Here is a 23,593-nt window from a genome sequence, read left to right as displayed (position 1 = left end):
AAATGAGATGGAACGCAGCTAACTCTCACGGGGGCCCGTCAGTGAGCTCGTGGCACTCTGCCAGACCCCTGACTCAATCAGCTCTTTTCCCCCCTCCTTCACAGTAGAAGCATCAAACAAGGTTCTAAAGACTATTGACATCTATTGGAAGCCTTAGGAAGTGCAATATGACCCCATAGACACTGTATACTGTATATCTGAGGTTTGTAGGCAAACCTACAAACCTCAGATTTCCCACTTCCTGGTTGGATTTTTTCCATATGACTTCTGTTATACTCACAGACATCATTCAAACAGTTTTAGAAACTTCAGAGTGTTTTCTTTCCATATCTACTAATAATATGCATATCTTAGCTTCTGGGACTGAGTAACAGGCAGTTTACTCTGGGCACCTTATTCATCCAAGCTACTCAATACTGCCCCCAGCCATAAGAAGTTAATGAGAGAATCACTGACATGATGTCAGCTGGTCCTTTTGTGGCAGGGCTGAAATGCAGTGGAAATGTTTTTTGGGGATTCAGTTCATTTGCATGGCAAAGAGGGACTTTGCAATTAATTGCAATTCATCTGATCACTCTTCATAACATTCTGGAGTATATGCAAATTGCCATCATACAAACTGAGGCAGCAGACTTTGTGAAAATTAATATTTGTGTCATTCTCAAAACTTTTGGCCACGACTGTATATACCTACACAAATTATGGCGGCTTTTAAAGGAAACATACTTGACCTTCTGAGAGATGTGTGAGTGGCTTGCATCAAGCATAGTTAACTATTTACGGGCAGGGCTTGATTTAGTTAAAAAACACAAATTCCACAATGTAGATATTTTACATCTCTTGTGGATAGTTTATTTTTATTTTTATGAAGAATGTATTGATTGTTATTTCTTAGAATTGTTTTAGAAAAAAACACCAATATGTTTCGACCAGGTCCATCACCGCCACCTCCCTGGACAGCGGGAGAAAGGCATTGTGGGATATTTATACCAAACTCCCCCCCGTGGATCACGGCATGTTCTCCAAGGCTGTCAGAGACACCTCGTCATTTAGTGATTGTTGCTCTGTGTTACCAAACATCACACTAGATGAGAAGGATGGAGAAAGAGAGGGGCAAATGTTCTGGTCTCCTCCATCCTTCTCACCTCTTAGCTATGTGGTGTTTACATTTTCCTTTAGTAGTTCTGATTTACATGGTCTGGTCCTCTTTTTTCCGCTCTGCTCTTTTTCTCTGTGTTTGAAGCCTTTAGGCTTCATTAGGACAGAGAGAAAGAGAAAGATAGTTAGAGAGATTGGCACCCACCAAGAGTGAGCTGGACTCAATCTCAATGTGATGACAAAATCACAATGGCTTCTTTTTTTCCACGCGTCACACATGTGCCTGAACTCCTTGTCTACTTCACTTGTAGTGCTGGAATATTTCTTAGAAATGTGTACCTCACATGCAGTTCGTAACATTGACTATGCAATTTGTGTATTAACAAATTCTATTAAATTGAATGATCTGCCACTACACCCTATTACACACAGAACCCAGCCCAGGATATAGCCTAGCCCTCAACAAAGATACATCACACTCATATACAGTCCCTGTCTGACTCAGAGCTGCAGGTTATTTTCAGAGGGTTACACTTGGAATGAGTGTTTAGAAAAGTGCATAGAGAGCATTCCAGGCGACACAGGTGCTGGGGTAATCTGAGTTTACAAGGTCAAGCCATTAAATTGATGGGAGTTGGATCTCTGTTTGAAATCGCTACATAAACACATTCAATCTTAACAAGCTGTGGAAAACAGAATTTTATTGTGTTTACTGAGAGAGTTTACATTTTTCTGTAGAACCACACACGAGGATGCACAGAAACATACATTGCATTCGGAAAGTATTCAGACCCCTTGACTTTTTTTGTTACGTTACACGAAGGGGTGGGCAACTCCAGCCCTTAGGGGCCTGATTGGTGTCACACTTTTCCTCCATCCCTAGCAAACACAGCTGATCAAATTGCATTCTAAACTGAAGATCATGATTAGGTGATTATTGGAGTCAGGTGTGTTAGCTGGGGCTGGGGCAAAACTGTGACACCAATCAGTTCCCTGCAGACTGGAATTGCCCACCCATGTCGGTTACAGCCTTATTCTAAAATTGATTATTTCATAACTCTATACACAATATCCCATAATGGCAAAGCAAAAACAGGTTTTTAGACATTTAGACATCCAGAGATGTTCGATCGGGTTCAAGTCTGGGCTCTGGCTGGGCCACTCAAGGACATTCAGAGACTTGTCCTGAAGCCACTCCTGCGTTGTTTTTGCTGTGTGCTTACGGTTGTTGTTCTGTTAGAAGTTTAACCTTCGCCCCAGTCTGAGTGCTCAGAGTGATCTGGAGCAGGTTTTGATCAAGGATCTCGCTGTACTTTGCTCCGTTCATCTTTCCCTCAATCTTGACTAGTCTCCCAGTCCCTGCTGCTGAAAAACATCCCCACAGCACGATGCTGTCAACCACTATGCTTCACCGTAGGGATGCCAGGTTTCTTCCAGATGTGACACTTGGCATTCAGGCCAAGGAGTTCTTGGTTTCATCTGACATGAGAATCTTGTTTCTCGTGGTCTGAGAGTCCTTTAGCTGCCTTTTGGCAAACTTCAAGCGGGCTGTCATGTGCCTTCCGTCTGGCGACTCTACCATAAAGGCCTGATTGGTGGAGTGCTGCATAGATGGTTGTCCTTCTGGAAGGTTCTCCCATCTCTACAGAGGAACTCTGGAGCTCGGTTAGAGTGCCCATCAGATTCTTGGTCACCTCCCTGACTAAGTCCCTTCTCCCCCGGTTGCTCAGTTCTGCCAGGCGGCCAGCTCTAGGAAAAGTCTTGGTGGTTCCAAACATCTTCCATTTAAGAATGATGGAGACCACTGTGTTCTTTGGGACCTTCAATGCTGCAGACATTTGTTGGTACCCTTCCCCAGATCTGTTTCTCGACACAATCCTGTCTCAGAACTCTATGGACAATTCCTTCAACCTCATGGCTTGGTTTTTGCTCTGACATACACTGTCAACTGTGAGACCTTATATAGACAGGTGTGTGCCTTTCCAAATCATGTCCAATCAATTTAATTTACCTCAGTTGGACTCCAATCAAGTTTAGAAACATCTCAAGGATGATCTATGGAAAATGGATACACCTGATCTCAATTTCGAGTCTCATAGCAAAGGGTCTGAATACTTATGTAAATAAGGTATTTCTATTTTTTATGTTTAATAAATTTGCACTTTCTGTTATGCACTGTAAACATGTACAAACATGGTGGTCTGTACCACACACACACACACACACACGCACGCACGCACGCACGCACGCACGCACGCACGCACGCACACACACACACACACACACACACACACACACACACAAAGGCAGGCCCACTCTCAGCTGGAAACATCCTTGCAGCCCATGTTACCAAAATAAATACAACTTTCATCAATGGTCGGGTGCTTGGGACATCATCAGATGGAACTAGTGTCACAGCTAAGCCCCGAGCACATGAACGTCACACCTAAAAATGGCCCGTGAACAATTTGACCTTCTTCTCTGCAAATAGATCACACAATGCACAGTATCCCCTCTGAAAGCTAAAGTAAATACTCCCTCACTGTCATACAGCTTAGTAATGCGATTCACACTATGATTAAACTCACCTACTTTATCTCTCTGACTATCTGCTACCTCTATCTGTCACGTCTCCTCCATTCATCCATTCAGCACTTGTTAAACAAGACAGTTGACTCAATAGTCTGGAAGTGATTGATGTTTTGTAATTAAGGCACCAGGGTAGGATGAATTAATGCTATCAAATTAAATCCACACCTAACGATAATTTAAAAAATATATCTATTCTAATTCAAGTGAACAGGAGCGTTCACACTACAACGATAACTACAAAAAGAGTGGAGAATGATAACGGGAGCTATCATTTGGACCACTTTCAAAAGAAAAAAATGTCCCTGTCCCTCCAACGATAAAACATCGACAACCAATCAAAAACATGTTCTATTGAAGCGTTCTTGGTTCTATGTGCAAGAGGCTGCTCAGAGAGGAGAGGAGGCAGAGCTTACGGTAAGCTTGCCTGAATAGCTGGCCATGTGTGAGCATATTGGTGGCCACATTAATTATAGGACGAGATGGGAGAATAATGATCCACGAACAACAGTGCATGAGAAGGCCATATTTTATGTTGGTAAGCCTATTAACAACGATACATCCTGACAAAAATATACACTATGACTGGCCTGCTAATGTGCATTTCTGGACCTTGTAAACTGTCTAGAATAGACCCATAACTGATTCAAATGGTTGCATAATCAGGCCTAGGCTGTATGCAGTTAGCATTCAAAACAGGACAGTTAGCATGAAGCATTCAAAACAGGACATTTGAGTGGTTATTCAATTTAGCCTACCCACAGCACAGCAGTTTACAGCCCTAGACAAAAATTGGTGCTCACTTGATAAAAATAATACATTCCAGATTGCGCTGTGTTGTTGTAGCCTAGGTAAAATACTTTCCTGGTTTAAAAATGTAGGCCTGATTAATAGTGGAGCGCATGTCCGGAACTGCAGAGCGCAGCCTGATTTTTTCATAATATGTTCACTTTTTTTCATTCACTTCGACAAGTAAATATTTATAGACCTACTATTTAGCTAATGAATGGCCTAATATCTAGATAATATTTCTTACTTCGGTTACACTATAGCGTCTCTCTTCCAGCTGTTCCTGAGGACATTTGTTTGTAGAATTGTTTTTTTTATACTAGGCCTAATAGCCTTTTCGCAATAGGAAACAATTCAGCTAATTGCTGAATATAAAATAGGCCTTGGCCAAATGATCTGTCAGGGAAAGTTAAGGAGAGAGAGTGCATTGGTGTGATCACTTTGTCCTGTGATGTTAAGATTGTTGCACTGACCATTGCTGACCAACTGACCAACTGACTTTATGCAGAATCAATTGAAGAGGCAATAATACTTCTGGGGTTTGTGAGAAGCAGTAGTATTATAATCATGGTATGTCAATTATAATCATGGTATGTCAAAACAGCACCGTCTTCAGTTGGTTAGTATGTGAGGACCACAAAGACCAGACCACAGAGTTGAGCTGTATTTCTCTCCTCCTCAGTCCAGAAAAAGGATATAGAGTGGTCTAAAGGAGAGAGAGAGAGGGAGAGAGGGATAGACAGAGTGAGGGAGGGATGTTGCAGGGCAGAAACACAGTAGGCCTACAAAACAGAACAGAACAGAATGGAACGGAACATTTGCTCCTGTTCTATAATGTAATTTGTATCATCGTTAAGCCATTCACTGTTCTCTCCAATAGGAACCAGATGGAGATGAGAGAAAAAGTTGATCACTAACATTTGTATTTGATGTCGATGCACTTTCAGGTCATGAATTTCGGTTCATGGATGAAGACTTCGTGTTTTACTTAGCTGAAAAGCAATTCAAGTAGAAGCCAATTTCCAATGAAAGTGCTGGCCTTGAGAAAGTACATGGCTGAATTGCAGTATCAAGGCCAGGGAGCTTTCCAGTGAGGTTATAACTCTGTCCTCTCTGTGTAGTTTGCCTTAATGTCAAGTGTGTGTGGTCTGTCACTACCTGCTGTTAGTACAGACTATTCAAAGTAGTCCAGTATCAATACAACACATTACAAAATATCTCTTTGAGTCCTGGAAGAAAAGTTCCCTTGTTAAGCAATTGTCACCAATAAAAGTTACTTCAGCTGACACTTCCCCATCTGCATTTTATCAAAACACTTTAACTACTTGAACTCTCACCTCCTTTCTGACCAGATCTGGGCTTTGGATCATACTGGGCAACATGTTTTTAGTGTAGTTCCTCAGCTGGTAGCTAGAGTGCACAGTGAGAGAAGAGCACAGCTTTGCTGTGAAAAGGCCTCTTATTCTGACCTTTACAGTGCATAACAACAGTCCCAACAGCCAGTTAGCAAGCCAAGTCACTACGTGGCAAACACAATGCAGGTTTCCATTGACCCAGTTTGGTTCAACACGGGTGGATTTTTATTTTGTCAAACTTTCTTTATTGTGACAAATGATGATGGAAACTGTGTTTTTCAAATAAATTATGATTGTTGAATCATTTTGAAGGTATGCGATGCAATTGATTTTATCATACAGTGCATTTGGAAAGTATTCAGACCCCTTGAATTTTTCCACATTTTGTTAAATTACAGCCTTATTCTAAAATGGATTTAAAAAAAAAAATACAAATCCTCATCAGTCTACACACAATACCCCATAATGACGAAGCGAAAACAGGTTTTTAGAAATGTTTGCAAATTTATAAAGATTAAAAAACAGAAGTACTTTATTTACATAGGTATTCAGACCCTTTGCTATGAGACTCGAAATTTAGCTCAGGTACATCTTGTTTCCATTGATCATCCTTCATATGTTTCTAGAACTTGATTGGAGTCCACCTGTGGTAAATTCAATTGATTGGACATGATTTGGAAAGGCACACACCTGTCTATTTAAGGTCCCACAGTTGACAGTACAAAAACCAGCCATGAGGTCAAAGGAATTGTCCGTAGAGCTCCGAGACAGGATTGTGTTGAGACACAGGAAGCTCTGGGGAAGGGTACCAAATTTTTTTGCAGCATTGATGGTCCCCAATAACACTGTGGTCTCCATCATTCTTAAATGGAAGAAGTTTGGAACCACCAAGATTCTTCCTAGAGCTGGCCGTCCGACCAAACTGAGCAATCGTGGCAGAAGGGCTTGGTCAGGGAGGTGAACAATAACCGAGTTCCTCTGTGAAGATGGGAGAACCTTCCAGAAGGACAACCATCTCTGCAGCACTCCATCAATCAGGCCTTTATGGTAGAGTGGCCAGATGAAAGCCACTCTTCAGTAAAAGGCAAATGCCAGCCATCTTGGAGTTTGCCAAAAGGCACCTAAAGGACTCTCAGACCATGAGAAACAAGATTCTTTGGTCTGATGAAACCAAGATTGAACTCTTTGGCCTGAATGCCAGCGTCACGTCTGGAGGAAACCTGACACCATACATCCCATGCTGTGGGGATGTTTTTCAGCGGCAGGGACTGGGAGACTAGTCAGGATCGAGGGAAAGATGAACGGAGCAAAGTACAGAGAGATCCTTGATGAAAACCTGCTCCAGAGCGCTCAGGACCTCAGACTGGGGCGACGGTTCACCATCCAACAGGACAACGCCGCTAAGCACACAGCCAAGACAACGCAGGAGTGGCTTCTGGAAAAGTCTCTGAATGTCCTTGAGTGGCCCAGCCAGAGCCTGGACTTGAACCTGATCGAACATCTCTTGAGAGACCTGCCAAAGGTGCTTCAACAAAGTACTTAGTAAAGGGTCTGAATACTTTAGGAAATATGATATTTATTTTTATTATACATTTGCAAAAAAAAATGTATCCTGTTTTTGCTTTGTCATTATTGGGTTTTGTGTGTAGATTGGTGAGGATTAAAAAAAACACATTTTAGAATAACGCTGTAATGTAAGAAAATGTGGGAAAAGTCAAGGGGTCTGAATACTTTCCGAATGACCTGTACAGCTCCACTCCACATTTAATTTAAATGCCTACTGCTTTCAACTTAAAATATAATGTTTCTTCGCATGGCAAAAGGATTGCCCTGACTTTCTAGAATGCCTGAATTGCTTCGCATTCTCTTCTGGTTGGCTGGATGCAAGTTTCACTATCCAATTATTTCAGATATACAGGAGTGCAAGTTTCACCATGACACGGACCGTGGTGATACCTTGACACATAAGAATTATTAGAATATGGCAAATATCGATTTTTGAAGTAGCATTCTATCCATGCTGGCTTTTGCTGGCTTTTGCTGGCTTTTGCCGGCTAGCTGAGACATGACCCATATGAAAATGTATAAAATAAAATACCAAGATTCTTATATGTTTTTATAAGTAATACATATGGCATCAAAAACACTTACAAGATTCATAGAAGATTATTTTAATATCTGACTTATATGGGTGGTTAACATTTAGACATAACAGAAATGTTGCAAGTATTATATATAAAACATACAAGAGTCATGTAAGCTAAGGCTTCTAAGGTCTCACATACATGGGACATACGAATTTCAAAGCACTTGGATCATTGTCATAGCAATCTATTTTACAAACATACAAAATACATGTAAGCTAAGGCTTCTAAGGTCTTGCATACACTGAGTGCACAAAACATTAGGAACACCTTCTTACTCTGGAGTTACACCCCCTTTTGCCCTCAGAACAGCCTCAATTTGTCAGGCCATGAACATTACAAAGTGTTGAAAGCGTTCCACAGGGATGACTCCAATACTTCCCACAGTTGTGTCAAGTTGGCTGGATGCCCTTTGGGTGGTGGGCCATTCGTGATACTCAATGGTAACTGTTGAGCGTGAAAAGCACAGCAGCGTTGCAGTTCTTGATACACTCAAACCAGTGTACCTGGATTTAACAAGTGATGTCAATAAGGGATCATAGCTTCACTTGGATTCATCTGGTCAGTCTATGTCATGGAAAGAACAGGTGTTCCTAATGCTTGTCCACAAATTTCAAAACACTTGCATACCACTGTCTGACGTCATTGACGCTTACTGAAAAAATAAGCAAGGAGGAGGAGCAGGATGAAAGGAGGAGGAGAAGAGGAGGAAGGTAAGAGGTGGAGAGTAGAAGGGGGAGGAGGGGAGAAGAGGATGAGAGGAGAAAAGAGGAGGAAGAGGAGAGGTGGAGGACAGGAAGATGAAGGGGAGAGGAGGAGGAGAGAGGGAAGAGGAGAGGACAAGGGGTAGGAGGAGAGAGGAGAGGAGAAGGGGTAGGAGGAGAGAGGAGGACAGGAGGAGAAGAGGAGCAGGGGGAGGAAAGGAGAGAATAGAAGGAGGACAGGAGGAGGAGGAGGAGGAGGAGGAATGACTTTGATAGCAGCAGTGAAACTATTTAGCTAGTAAGAGGAGATCTCTCAACAATCACTCTCATCACATTGGTACTAGTCTGGGCTTGGTTAGATAAATAGCAAAGGGCTAAGTACTCTTGACAAATGAAGGTGATACCATATGGTTTCTGGCATTGTCTCAAAATCATAAAGTCTCTGAAATGTATTCTTTATTGTTTCCATAATGAAAGGTACCCTAGCAATGTTGTCTCCCCTGCTCTCAACGATCCTGCCAAATTACTCAGTATCACAATAGCCTTTGGATGCACACGTGCAAGCCTTCTCCATCCCTCCATCCTGAATTAAATTCATATTCTCCTCCTCCCTCCCTCTCTTTGTAATCTCTTGTATTTTGGCCTGGCACGTGCCACTCTTACTTTTCCTCAAGCATTTCCTTAATGTTCCTCTCCTCTGATCCTTCCACGTCTCATCTATTAAACTCCCTATTGTAGAAGATCATGTCTAGGTGGTGGGTATGTGAGATGATGTCTGTATGTGATAGAATTTGAGTGTATGTAATTGCCCTCGAGGGAAAAAGAGAGAGAAAGATAAATATAATCTGTATATCTGTTCATGTGATCGTATTAGTCTGAGTTGGTAGATGATGGTGTGGTTCATTGTGTGTGTGTGTGTGTGTGTGTGTGTGCACGTGTGTGTGAGAGAGTTTGAGTATATGTTTTATGTCGGTATGTGTGTATAAATCTGAGTATTAAGTGTGTGTGTCTGAAACAATTGGTGTCTTCTCTCAATGCGTGCCTCACTGAGCATAGTTGTAGATAAACCAACTGTCCAGTAGGAGGTGCTTCCCAGCATTAATCATGGAAACTCATACATGGAAATTTATATTCAAATATTGTATTTTTCTTAGAGTAATTGTCATGGTTTTTTAAATATGTTGACTTATAAAAAACAATGGGAAACCTTTAAGGAAAGCATTCTCAAAACACACAAATGTATTGTAAAATTCACAGATGACTCATATTATTCATATAATTAGTTTCATGTATGTCATACCATATCTATGTAGGAAATTCACCAAAATCATGTATTCAATTGTGCATATCATCACTCTTTTCCATATGGGGAAATAGATTGGTGGAAATACATACAGGCTGTCAGGGCATACGTATACATACAGTATATATATATTGTAACGATCTTCTTCATCTGAGGAACAGGAAAGATCAGACCAAAACGCAGCGTGGTAAGTGCCCATGTTAATTTATTATAACTGAACACAAAAATACAAAATAACAAAGTGAATGTAAGAAACGAAAATCTAAACAGTCCTGAAAGGTGCAACAACACAAAACAGGAAACAACTACCCACAAACCACAGGTGGGAAAAGGCTACCTAAGTATGGTTCTCAATCAGAGACAACGATAGACAGCTGCCTCTGATTGAGAACCACACCCGGCCAAACACATAGAAACAGAAAACATAGAACAAAAACATAGAATGCCCACCCCAACTCACGCCCTAACCAAAATAGAGACATAAAAAAGGAACTAAGGTCAGGGCGTGACATATACAGTATGTGTATATATTTAGGTGTGAAGTCATTACGTCCAGCTATTTTATCGACGCGACAGTTCAATGGAAATGCACCCTAGCAGCAAATTGTCGCATCTATTTTCTCTGCAAACGTTCTAAATGTCGACAAAAAAAATCACAGGAGAAGGTAATGGAAACATAGCTACAGTGCTAAATCTATAACTTTCGCTCTGCCAGCGGTTTAGGGAACGACAACTGAAAAACGAGATATAGACAAAGAGTTGTGAGGGGTGCCTAGAGTAGTGTTGTGGTAGTAAAGTTCCAGGCTGAAGCAGAACGACTGTAACATTGACATTGTCTGTTTCTGTTATCTTAGCTGTTTCTGTTATCTTAGCTAGCTCCTAAACATATGTAACGATGCTACGTGGTCTACAGTATCAGTGTTTCTCTTTGTTTCAGAGAACACAGCTGCGGTTACAGAAGTATTTAGCACAGGACACAACTGAGTGTACCACTCCAGACCACTGGCCAAACGGGTGGCTGTATTCTGGTTGTCTGCGACAATCTGAGGGGACAAAGGGTCATCGGGGGTCAGTCTCATGTGGAACATTGGAGCTGGATGCGTCCAGTGAAACACTGAATGGGTAACATGTAAATATTTGCAGAGTGGAGTAAACGGTTTGGGTGTACAGGACATTCAACCCACGCCAAGGCCCCTCTAGTCTCCATTCAAAAATACCTGACTGGAGCACATGTGGGTTTTTAAAATGGCTTTTGATGTATCGTATTTTACAGTTCATCTTGTCTTGACTGGCGTTTATATAGTAATTGAATCACATGTTTTATTGACATTACAAGTACAATACATGAGGTAGGCCTATAGCAGGAGACTTTCTCAGTGGGTTTTGTGAGGTTTGTACCCAATCATCCCGAGTAAGGTTTTCACCACTTCTTCCCCGTGACCATTACTAATGGGTTTAGAACAGCATATATGAACTCACTGTCCTTTTATCCAAACTTGATGCTCATGATACATGTGCCATTGTTTGTCCAGCTCCAACATCATCATCAGGGAGGTTTTGGGAAGAAGACGAAAGGGAGGATATGATTGTAAGTGTGTGTGTGTGTGTGTGTGTGTGTGTGTGTGTGTGTGTGTGTGTGTGTGTGTGTGTGTGTGTGTGTGTGTGTGTGTGTGTGTGTGTGTGTGTGTGTGTGTGTGTGTGTGTGTGTGTAAAGAGGCATTAACGTGGAAAGGATAAGCCTTTATTGTCCATATCCTGTATCACTCTGTCATAGAGTAAACTAAGGCACTGGCATAGCTTACATAACCCTGGGTAGCCACATTTTCTTAGGGGAAGAAACCCTCGTCAGTTGTTGGAAAAATGAAGGATCAAGGGTCTTTTTGTTGTCTGGGTCTTGAGTGTTAATCTCCCATTTTGGCTTCTCTCTCTAACTCTCTCCGTTTTGATGACCAGTTGGCAAGTCCTGCTAGGATTAGAGCTGATGGATGTGAAGAATGGGGTTGTGGAGGAATTCAGCTTTCGGGGAAAGAATCAGGTGTACTGTTGAGAATGGAGCATAAGTCAAGGTAGAAGACACATTAATGATGAAGTAGGCCTTGTGTTTTGATGGCTATTGCCGTGGTTACACCTCTGAGACAAATGTTCCAAAAGTCCAATGCAGTGCAATGTTGTTCATAAACGATGGTTTGAATTCCATCCTATGAAGCTTTGGCCAAAAGTAGTGTACAGCGTAGGGAATAGGGAGCCATTTTGTACTCGCCCACAGTCACAATGGCCACCTCTCTGTATTTATACCCATTCCTGAGTGGTCTAGAAACGCAATTCCAGAAGGTATGTGGCCTGATAACACAGTTCCATGTTCCCCACCTCACCCTGTTCAGCTAAGTGTTAGTACATTTGTCCTGCATTAGCTTTATCTAAGTGGATTTGGTAGGGATGAGTATTGGCCTGTGACATATTTACTCTTCAAACCTGCTGCATTATTCTCCAAGGTTAGCGCATGATGCTAGGTTATAAAGACAACTTAATGGATGCTTGTGTGGTGCTCTACATGGCATGAATGCCAACCCAGATAAAGATAGATGTAATGGATAAAGCATGATCCAAATGCACTTCAGTGTGCTGGGGTAAATATACTGTGAGACTTGAGGATGGACACATTTAGATCTGGGAGAATGCTAGCTAAATATATGCATTCTCCAAGGGGATGCCGCTTGACAGGCAGGAAGAGTGGAAGACATTTTGGCTCTGACATGAGAGGGGAAGAGCAGGCTCGCAGGGTGACTACAATAGCGGGTCTTCTTAGAAGAGCGATCAGAATGAGGTTGTCATGGGCTTATGAAGGAGTGTCAGAATGTTCTGATGTGGAGGCCTTTCTCTGTAACGTTGGCTGTCTGTCAAAACCTCCCTGCTTTATTGTTTTACTGCTCGGTTTTCCAAGAGATAATACAGGCCATAGTTAAACTAGAGGACTCTGTGTGCTTTTGTTTAACTTTTTATATGCCATTTCATTTGGAAATGGTAGACATTGGCCCTGCACACTGACAAACTGTTTTCATTATTTACTGTTCTTCACGACTGCGAAGGTGCCAAATATTACAGCTCTGTAATGCAATAATGCATTTGGCCAGCACTTGCAGAAATGTTTATGTGTGTGTTTGTAACCAAGTGGAAACAACAGAGAGAAAGAGGGTGAGAGAACCAAGTGGAGAGGAGAGAGTGAGTGATTGAGTGAGTGACTGATTGAATGAGTGAGTGAGTATCAAGTGGAGAGAGAGAGAGAGAGAGAGAGAGAGAGAGAGAGGGAGAGAGAGAGAATCTAGTGGAGAGAGAGAGAGGGAGAATCAAGTGGAGAGGAGAGGGGGAGAGGGAGATTCAAGTGGAGAGAGAGAGAGGGAGAGGGAGAATCAAGTGGAGAGAGAGAGAGAGAGAGAGAGAGAGAGGGAGAGAGAGAGGGAGAGAATCAAGTGGAGAGGAGAGAGGGAGAGAATCAAGTGGAGAGGAGAGAGGGAGATAGGGAGAGAATCAAGTGGAGAGGAGAGAGGGAGGGATATGTGAGGAATGACAGGTCACCAGCTACAGCCACTACAGTGTTGGCCTCCACCCAGCCAGCTGGCTGTTCTCTAATCTAATCGGAGACTCCCTTTGTTGAACAGCTCAATGTCAAAGAAACTATTCAAACTCTTAAGGAGACATTTATTCACAGCCTTAATCTTTAATATTAACATTATATGAATTAGTCTTCTGAATGCTTAGATTTACATTAGCAATTTAGATCAATTCTGTAGGCACTACATACAGTGCATCTGGAAAGTATTCAGACCACATGACTTTTTCCACATTTTGTTACATTACAGCCTTATTCGAAAATTCATTAAATAATTTCCCCCCTCTCATCAATCTACGCACAATACCCCATAACGACAAAGCAAAAACAGGTTTTTAGAAGTTTTTGCTAATTTATTCTAAGTGTTAAATGAAAATGTCACACTTACGTACGTAAGTATTCAGATCTTTTACTCAGTACTTTGTTGAAGCACTTTTGGCAGCGATTACAGCCTCAAGTCTTCTTGGGTATGACGCTACAAGCTTGGCACACCTGTATTTGAGGTTCTCCCATCTCCACAGAGGAACTCTGGAGCTATGTCAGAGTGACCATCGGGTTCTTCGTCACCTCCCTGACCAAGGCCCTTCTCCCCTGATTACTCAGGGGTACCCTGCCCCAGATCTGTGTCTTGACCAAATCCTGTCTCGGAGCTCTACAGATAATTCTTGGTTTTTGCTCTGACATGCACTGTCAACTGTTGGACCTCATATCGACAGGTGTGTGTCTTTTCAAATCATGTCCAATCAATTGAATTTACCACAGGTGGACTCTAATCAAGTTGTAGAAATATCTCAAGGATGATCAATGCAAACAGGATGCACCTGAGCTCAATTTCGAGTCTCATAGCTAAGGGTCTGAATACTTATGTAAATCGGGTATTTATGTTTTTTTATTTTATTTTTATATAAATGTGAAAACATTTCTAAAAACCTGTTTTCTCTCTGTCTTTGTGGGGTATTGTGTGTAGATTGATTTATTTTTATTTAACATTTTAGAAATGGCTGTAACGTTACAAAATGTGGAAAAAGTCAAGGGGTCTGAATACTTTCCGAATGCACTGTATTTAGAAATGTGATCCGAGATCTTCCAGTGGCAAGTACTGTACACGTGTACACTAGACTTTATAATTATTTTGATTACCCTCCCTAAACCCCCAAAGAGCAAGAAGTAGCATAGTTGCAAGGTAATTACTCCCTGGAAGGAAGAAACCTTGAGAGGAACCACTCAGGAGGAGATATACAGTTGAAGTTGGAAGTTACATACATTTACAAACATTTACATATATTTAAACTCAGTTTTTCACAATTCCTGACATTTAATCCTAAAATTCCCTGTCTTAGGTCAGTTAGGATCACCGCTTTATTTTAACAATGTGAAATGTCAGAATAATAGTAGAGAGAATGATTTATTTCAGCTTATTTCTTTCATCACATTCCCAGTGGGTCAGAAGTTTACATACACTCAATTAGCATTTGGTAGCATTGCCTTTAAATTGTTTAACTTGGGTCAAACATTTCGGGTAGACTTCCACAAGCTTCCCACAATAAGTTGGGTGAATTTTGGCCCATCCCTCCTGACAGAGCTGGTGTAACTGAGTCAGGTTTGAAGGCCTCCTTGCTCGCACATGCTTTTTCAGTTCTGCCCACAAATGTTCTACAGGATTGAGGTCAGGGCTTTGTGATGGCCACTCCAATACCTTGACTTTGTTGCCCTTAAGCCATTTTGCCACAACTTTGGAAGTATCCTTGGGGTCATTGTCCATTTGGAAGACCCATTTGCAGCAAAGCTTTAACTTCCTGACTGATGTCTTGAGATTTTGCTTCAATATATCCACATCATTTTCCTCTCTCATGATGCCATCTATTTTGTGAAGTGCACCAGTCCCTCCTGCAGCAAAGCACCCCCACAACATGATGCTGCCATCCCCTTGTTTCACGGTTGGGATGGTGTTCATTGGCTTGCAAGCCAAACAGTTCTATTTTTGTTTCATCAGACCAGAGGACATTTCTCCAAATAGTATGATCTTTGTCCCCATGTGCAGTTGCAAACCGTGGTCTGGCATTTTTATGGCGGTTTTGGAGAAGTGGCTTCTTCCTTGCTGAGCGGCCTTTCAGGTTATGTCGATATAGGACTCGTTTTACTGTGGATATAGATACTTTTTTACCTGTTTCCTCCAGCATTTTCACAAGGTCCTTTGCTGTTGTTCTGGGACTGATTTGCACTTTTTGCACCAAAGTATGTTCATCTCTAGGAGACAGAACGCGTCTCCTTCCTGAGCGGTATGACGGCTGCGTGGTCCCATGGTGTTTATACTTGCGTACTATTGTTTGTACAGATGAATGTGGTACCTTCAGGATGAACCAAACTTGTGGAGGTCTACAATTTTTTTTCTGAGGTCTTGGCTGATTGCTTTTGATTTTCCCATAATGTCAAGCAAAGAGGCACTGAGTTTGAAGGTAGGCCTTGAAATACATCCACAGGTACACCTGCAATTGACTCAAATGATGTCAATTAGCCTCACAGAAGCTTCTAAAGCCATGACAATTTTCTGGAATTTTCCAAGCTGTTTAAAGGCATGGTCAACATAGTGTATGTGAACTTCTGACCCACTGGAATTGTGATACAGTGAATTATAAGTGAAATAATCTGACTGTAAACAATTGTTGGAAAAATCACTTGTGTCATGCATTAAGTAGACATTTGTGGAATGGTTGAAAAAGTAGTTTTAATGACTCCAACCTAAATGTATGTAAACTTCCGACTTCAACTGTACCTGTCCTATAATATAATCCTTTAAGATCTAGTACCTTGGAGCTGAAGGTCAACTTGGGAATCAGTATTAGGCTACCAGGTTATGGACTTCGTCCCAAATGGCATCTTATTACCTTGGGAAGTAGCCATTGTAAACCGCCATTCTGAATGCCTACGCCCATTAGTCTGCAGAATGAAGCCAGGTGGTCTGTCCAGAGGTTCCAACTCCAATCCTCACCAGGTTGCGGTGCTACCGTGTGGACCAGTACACATCCCACTAACCAACCCTCTCGACCTTAACATCAAGGTCACCCCTGCATTAGCTCCCTCTCGCTCTATAGGGCTCTACAGGAGCTCAGTCCTTCAGCCCCTCAGGCCCTACAGACCTATACAGGGGACTTATTCTGACATGTTTTCTTAAATCCTTGCCACAGTGGCTTGGTTATCCCCAGCTAATGAAGAGAATCCTATTGTTTCTTTTGTAGCATTGATTATGTGACTGATTCCTCCAACAAGCTCTCACAGTCTCACGTCAGAATTAGACATTTGTGTTTCTCAAACTTCAAATTCAAAGTTGTTCCAAGCGTCAAATTTAGAAAGTGTTCAAGGATAAGTTAAGGCATTAACTCAGAATTGTTATGGTTAGGGTTAAGTTTAGGCATTACAGTAACTCCAAAATCTTAATGACGAGGCATTAACTCCAAATGGTTAAGGTTTGGGATACACCCATCACATATCTGTTTGTTATTTTTATTGCTGGATTCAAACATGCAAAGTTTTGCACCATAGGCAGATGCTTCCGCCTATCCGCCATCCCCGTCCACAACAACCCAGCAAAACTGAAACCAACTTGAAGGTAACAGCGCTTGTTATTGCCCCTTAGTGGCCAGTTTCCACATCATCTCCCGACGTCCTCAGACATGGATGGCCGTGTTACTGACTTGTTTCACGGGTGACCTGGCTGGATTTCTCCAATGCTTTGGCATGCTGTGGTCTTAGCAGCTGCATTGTGAGACAGTGGGAATGGGCTGTGGGAACAGTGTATCTTTACCAATTTAGAGCAAAATGTCGCTTGGCACTGATTCAGGAACAGTGTAGAGGAACATTGGTGTGTGGGGATTTGCTTCTAAGGCCTTATAAAGGGCTTGAGAGCAGAGAGACTGGCAGGGAGAGATGGGCAGTGCACTCAGACCTCATCCCAATCATGTTTTATGTGCATAGAGCTTTTTGAAATCTCTATGCACATAATGTACTCAACTTAACAGTAACCCAGGGCCAAAATTCAGATGAGAATTGAAATGTTGACAGGACTGCCATTGCCAAGTGAGGGAGGGATGTAGCTTCTCCGTCCAGCTCCTCTCTTCCCGACAAACCTCTTGTCACTATTTACCTCACTTCCCTCAAAGTGTGTAGTACACAGGCGTAGGTTGGCATACGAGTGTGTGTGGTGACCACAACAAAATGTCCACAACACAGTATCCCTTGACGTCTGGCTGCTGTGAGGAGAAAATCCAGCAGGCCCCTTTCTTCACTCTTCATGCAGTGTGATTGTGTGTATGTGTGTGTGTAGGTTGATACTGCCTTTTCGGTGCATTAATGGCACCGGTTGCCATAGCAGTGCTTTGGCAAGTATTGTGTAGAGAGGGATGGGACACACTCACTGTGTCAGTGAACAAGCCGTTCACTTGTTGATAAACACACACTAACTCAGGCACACTCGACACACACTTCCATGCAGTCTAGTTTCAAGTTTCAAGTTTTACCCAAAGTTGTAAGGTTAGTTGGGGCTGGAGGTGAAAGGTGATAATGGTTTATTGCTTATTTTCTCAAATGTTCATTGCTATCTCTCCCTTCCTCTTTTTTCTCCCTCTCCCTCTCTCTGTCATTGTCAATCTCTCTCTCTCTATCATACCTCTGTCCCCCCCTCCACTGCCCACCGTGTCACTCGTTCTCTCTCTCCCTTCATCATCTCCTTCATTAGTGCCTGTTCTGTAACCCTTTTCCCTTCCTGAGTGGATGCCAGCTAATTCCATCCCTATGTCACCCTGACTCCTGGTGTGGTGTTTGGGGTGTGTTAGACAGCCAGTTGAGGGGTCTTCATCCCCCTCTGTGTGTAGCACACTGATCCCACAGAGAGAACACAGCTACGTCCCAAATACTGTAGCACCATATTCCCTATTTGGTGCACTACTTTTGACCAGGACCCATATGGCTCTATAGGACTATATAAGGAATAGAGTGCCATTTGGAGCATGTCCTACAGCACCTTGAACAACAACAGAAAGTGCAGTTATTACAGCCAATAGATCGTATTGATGGCCAGACATTGACAAGTAGTAATCTGTATACTGCACAGTACAAAATCCATGTCATATTCTCCATGTCAACTCTTTTTATCCCTTCTCTATCCTTTTACCTCTTACCTGGCCTGTCCATGTTCATGACTCTAACTACCTCATGGAGTGCATTACGTCGTCCCAGTTTCATAACTCATCTGAACATAATATGACCATAATTTACCCGCGTTCATGTCTCCATATTTAGCATGGAGGCCAATGGTGACAACACCTGTTTGTTTTTTTGTCTGTTCTAGGGAAGGATAATGTTATGAAACGGTTCACTCGCTGTATGCTACTGGTTCACGTCAAGTCACTTACCCAGACCCAAAAATAAGCACATTATTCAGCCCTTATTTTATTTTAGAAATCTAATTTCAGGAATACCAATGTTTAAATAAGGATCATATTAGGACAATATTTTAGAAGGTTTGGAGAAGCTGCCAAATACTGAACACTGCAGTATGAGGACGGTTGTCACGGTTGTATTATACCAAAACCAACAGGCTTCGCATTGTTAAGAGCTTGAAGAAACATGACATTCTAAATAATGACATCAGGGATTTCTGGTTATCATCCAAAAGCGTTTAGCTTCTCATGGTACTGTAGCTCCTGATGAGGTATTTTACACAGCAAGCGAAAACAAACTTTGAAGCCAAATCGTTGCTAAAGATGATGTTTGTGTCTGCATTCGTCTTGGATTGGTCTTCATTAAAGGTCACTTAAGTCGCAACACTTTGATATAGCCATAAATAATATTTACAGAGTATTTGCCTTCCAGCAGCTTGCATTTTTCACTTTGGTATCTGCACTTGCTTCACAGTACTCAATGAATATAGTAACAAACTAACTTTTGGTTGGAGTTGAGTTGAGGGCATGCTCTAGCCTGGGAATTTAGACTGTTCTGCCTTTTCTCTGCCAGTCTGTCACGGATCCCTCTGGAACTTTCATTGCGCACACCTGGCCCCTATTCCCACTGATTGTATTTGTATATATGTGCCCTTTGTTCACCATGGTGCTGTCCATTATTATTACTATGTCTGTTGTGCGTGTGAGTACCTGTGCTGTGTGTTTTGGGCTGTCGTGCCCTTGTGGATTGCGCAGATGATTACGGGTCTCGTCCCGTGTGATAATTATCGTGCGCTTCTGTTATTTATTCAAGGTACTCCTCTCTCTTTTGTTTGGGTTTCGACCCTGTGTTTTTGTTACATGTTTGTTTGGTCTTCATCCCCGTGCCTTTACACGGCACGCCGTAATTTGGGCTGAATAAAACCCCTATTATACATTCCTGTGCCTGTCTCCTGACTCTTTGTTACCAACGTGACACAGTCTATTCTTCTGCCCTGCCATTTTAGTGATATCTTCTCTGGCTTAGGCAGCAAAGTAGACAGAGTAACTACTGTGTGCTGATGATAAAGACAGAGCAATTTACTGCTCAGTTTAGATACCTTTCACTTGGGCTCAGTGCTACTCTACTTAATTTGTTTCTTCTATGGAGAGCAAGATAATGCTGTATTTGAAACATATAAAAGCTTTGAGATTATGTAAATGAAAAATACTCTATGATTAAAATGCATTACTATTACATAATGTGTAGGAAATACAACTACAATATGGTTACATGGTTATAATATGTAACCTATAAGCCTGCTATAAAGCAATAGTGTTGTTTTGTGACGTGCTAGGTGGTGTTCAGCTCATTTGTGATATATCATAGTAAATCATGTGTACATGCACTTTGTTACCTTATGGGGAAACGGATTTCAAAATAGTCCCAGTGTTATCTTATGAAGAGCTAGGTGTTGTGATATATTGGGTAGGGATCTAACTCGCACACAGCCTCCACAGAACAGGATCTGGGTGTTGTTTACCTCTGCTGAGAGGTGGAGGATGACCCGCCGTGACCCAGGTATGGGCGCATGTCTGACCCGCATCATTCCCCAGCTGCTCTCTCTCTATATCTCCCTGTTTACACCATTCCTCCCCTGTCCCCCTCTTCCCTCTTTTCCTGGTACAGCTTTTCACAAACTGCCTTGTTTCACTGACAGCTGAACCTCACCTCTGCGATTCCCCTCAGGTTAACAGAGATTAGTTTTGGGGTCAGGTCTTCAGGTCTCCCCTTCCATCTCCCTTGTCTCCCCCCTTCCCTCTCTTTTCCCTCTCACTTCACTGTCAAAGGCATTTCTCATCATAGCTGCACTGGCTGTAATGAAGGTCTCACTGCTACCTTTGACAGGCAGTCTGGGAATGGAGAAGAATTCCTATAGCTAATAATAGTCAGATGGACGCATCGCCATCAAAAATGTTTTTCCTTTAAGAATCCTTCAGGAATTTCATCCTTACGGAAAAGGGTGTGATGCAGCTTGGGGACTGGAAGGCATGCCAAAGCTGTGGCTGAAAATACGTACCAAGGCTGATCAGTGGTTGGAAAAGCCGTTTGGGAACGTCGATAATGTTGAGGCAGATGACCCGCGTGGCTTTTTGGAGTCTAAGGAAGCCTGGTTGGTCTATGTGAAGCAAGCCACATTGTTTCACAACATCCTATACACCACAGGAAGTTCTTACTCAGATAGGAAGAAGCCATCTCCTGCATCCCCCTCTTCAAAGGGGGAGACACTCTAGACCCAAACTGTTATAGACCTATATCTATCCTACCCTGCCTTTCTAAGGTCTTCGAAAGGCAAGTTCACAAACAGATCACCGACCATTTCGAATCGCACCGTACCTTCTCCGCTATGCAATCTGGTTTCTGAGCTGGTCATGGGTGCACCTCAGCCACGCTCAAGGTCCTAAACGATATCATAACCGCCATCGATAAAAGACAATACTGTGCAGCTATATTGCAAGTAAAACTAAATGCATGCTCTTCAACCGATCGCTGCCCGCATCTGCCCACCCATCCAACATCACTACTCTGGACGGTTCTGACTAGGGAATATGTGAACAATTACAAATACCTAAGTGTCTGGTTAAACTGTAAACTCTCCTTCCAGACTCACATTTAGCATCTCCAATCCAAAATTAAATCTAGAATCGACTTCCTATTTCGCAACAAAGCATCCTTCACTCATGCTGCCAAACTTACTCTCGTAAAACTGACTATCCTACCGATCCTTGACTTCGGCAATATCATTTATAAAATAGCCTCCAACACTCTACTCAGCAAATTGTATACAGTCTATCACAGCGCCATCCGTTTTGTCACCAAAGCCCCATATACCACCCACCACTGCGACCTGTATGCTCTTGTTGGCTGGCCCTCGCTTCATATTCGTCGCCAAACCCACTGGCTCCAGGTCATCTATAAGTCTTTGCTAGGTAAAGCCCCGCCTTATCTCAGCTCACTGGTCACCATAGCAGCACCCACCCATAGCAAGCGCTCCAGCAGGTATATTTCACTGGTCGCCCCCAAAGCCTATTCCTACTTTGGCTGCCTTTCCTTCCAGTTCTCTGCTGCCAATGACTGGAACGAATTGCAAAAATCACAGAAGCTGGAGACTCATATCTCCCTCACTAACTTTAAGCATCAGCTGTCAGAGCAGCTCACAGATCACTGCACCTGTACATAGCCCATCTGTAAATATCCCATTCAACTACCTCATTCCCATATTGTTATTTATTTATTTATTTTTTGTCCTTTGCACCCCAGTATCTCTACTTGCACATTCATCTTCTGCACATCTATCACTCCAGTGTTTAATTGCTAAATTGTAATTACTTCGCCACTATGGCCTATTTATTGCCTTACCTCCCTAATCTTACCTCATTTGCACACACTGTATATAGATTTTTTCCTATTTTGCTATTGACTGTACGTGTCACGTTCCTGACCTGTTTTATGTTATTTTTGTATGTGTTTAGTTGGTCAGGGCGTGAGTTGGGGTGGGCATTCTATGTTTTGTGTTTCTATGTTTAGGTCACTTGTAATTAGCCTTATATGGTTCTCAATCAGAGACAGGTGTTTGACGTTTTCCTCTGATTGAGAACCATATATAGGTTGGCTGTTCACACTGTTTGTTTGTGGGTGATTGTCTTCCGTGTCTGTGTAGGTTGCACCACACGGGACTGTTTCGGTTTGTTTGTTCGTTCGTTAGTTGTAGTCTGTACCTGTTCGTGCGTTCTTCATGTTATATGTAGTTCTCATGTTTTAGGTCAGTCTACGTCGTTTTGTTGTTTTGTAATTTTCCAAGTGTTTTTCGTGTTCGTCTTCGTCTTTCAATAAATTCATTATGTATTCACAACCCGCTGCATTTTGGTCCTCCGATCCTTCTCTCCTCTCCTCGTCCGAGGAGGAGGAAGAACTAGACACCCATTACAGTACGTTTGTTTATTCCATGTGTAACTCTGTGTTGTTGTTTGTGTCGTACTGCTTTGCTTTATCTTGGCCAGGTCGCAGTTGTAAATGAGAACTTGTTCTCAACTGGCCTACCTGGTTAAATAAAGGTGAAATAAATCAAATTAAAAAAGTGCTGAATAACAGCAGGATGAGACTGAGGGGGGGTCAGATTAAAAATAATACACGCACACACCCCCATACACACACAAGCAGGCATGCACACACACACACAAACACACACACAAACAAATGGTATGGGGCTGTACTTATTGTACATGATAGCATCCTATTGATTCTTTTCTTCACTTAGAGTGAGGAGTGGCTTGTTGTTGTGTTTCCTGTCTGTGGTTCATTGAGTTCATCATCAACGACACACACACACTGGTGGATTGTGTGAGACTGTATTGGACTTTTCTGAATGTGTATGTGTGTGTGTGTGTGCATTTGTGTATCAACGTGTGTGTGTGTGTGTGTTTGTATCAATGCGTGTATGTATCAATTTGTGTGCCCATGAGACACTGACAATATCTCCATCTTTCTTGCCCTTTCCTCTTCTCCAGTGGGTGTTGAGTGACATCTGA

The 23,593-nt window shown here is 42.3% G+C and overlaps 1 protein-coding gene across 1 annotated transcript in view; it reads left to right on the top strand.

The window, feature by feature from the left end:
• The window catches only part of LOC120021895 (regulator of G-protein signaling 3-like), a 145,681-nt gene extending 122,088 nt beyond the window's left edge, over positions 1-23,593 (top strand). Inside the window, exon 11 of the mRNA XM_038965735.1 lies at positions 23,573-23,593. Coding sequence (XP_038821663.1) covers positions 23,573-23,593 — 21 coding nt within the window. The remainder of the gene's footprint in view (positions 1-23,572) is intronic.

Source organism: Salvelinus namaycush, chromosome 26, assembly GCF_016432855.1.
Source record: "Salvelinus namaycush isolate Seneca chromosome 26, SaNama_1.0, whole genome shotgun sequence".
Lineage (NCBI taxonomy): Eukaryota > Metazoa > Chordata > Actinopteri > Salmoniformes > Salmonidae > Salvelinus > Salvelinus namaycush.
This window is presented reverse-complemented; position numbering and strand designations above follow the sequence as displayed.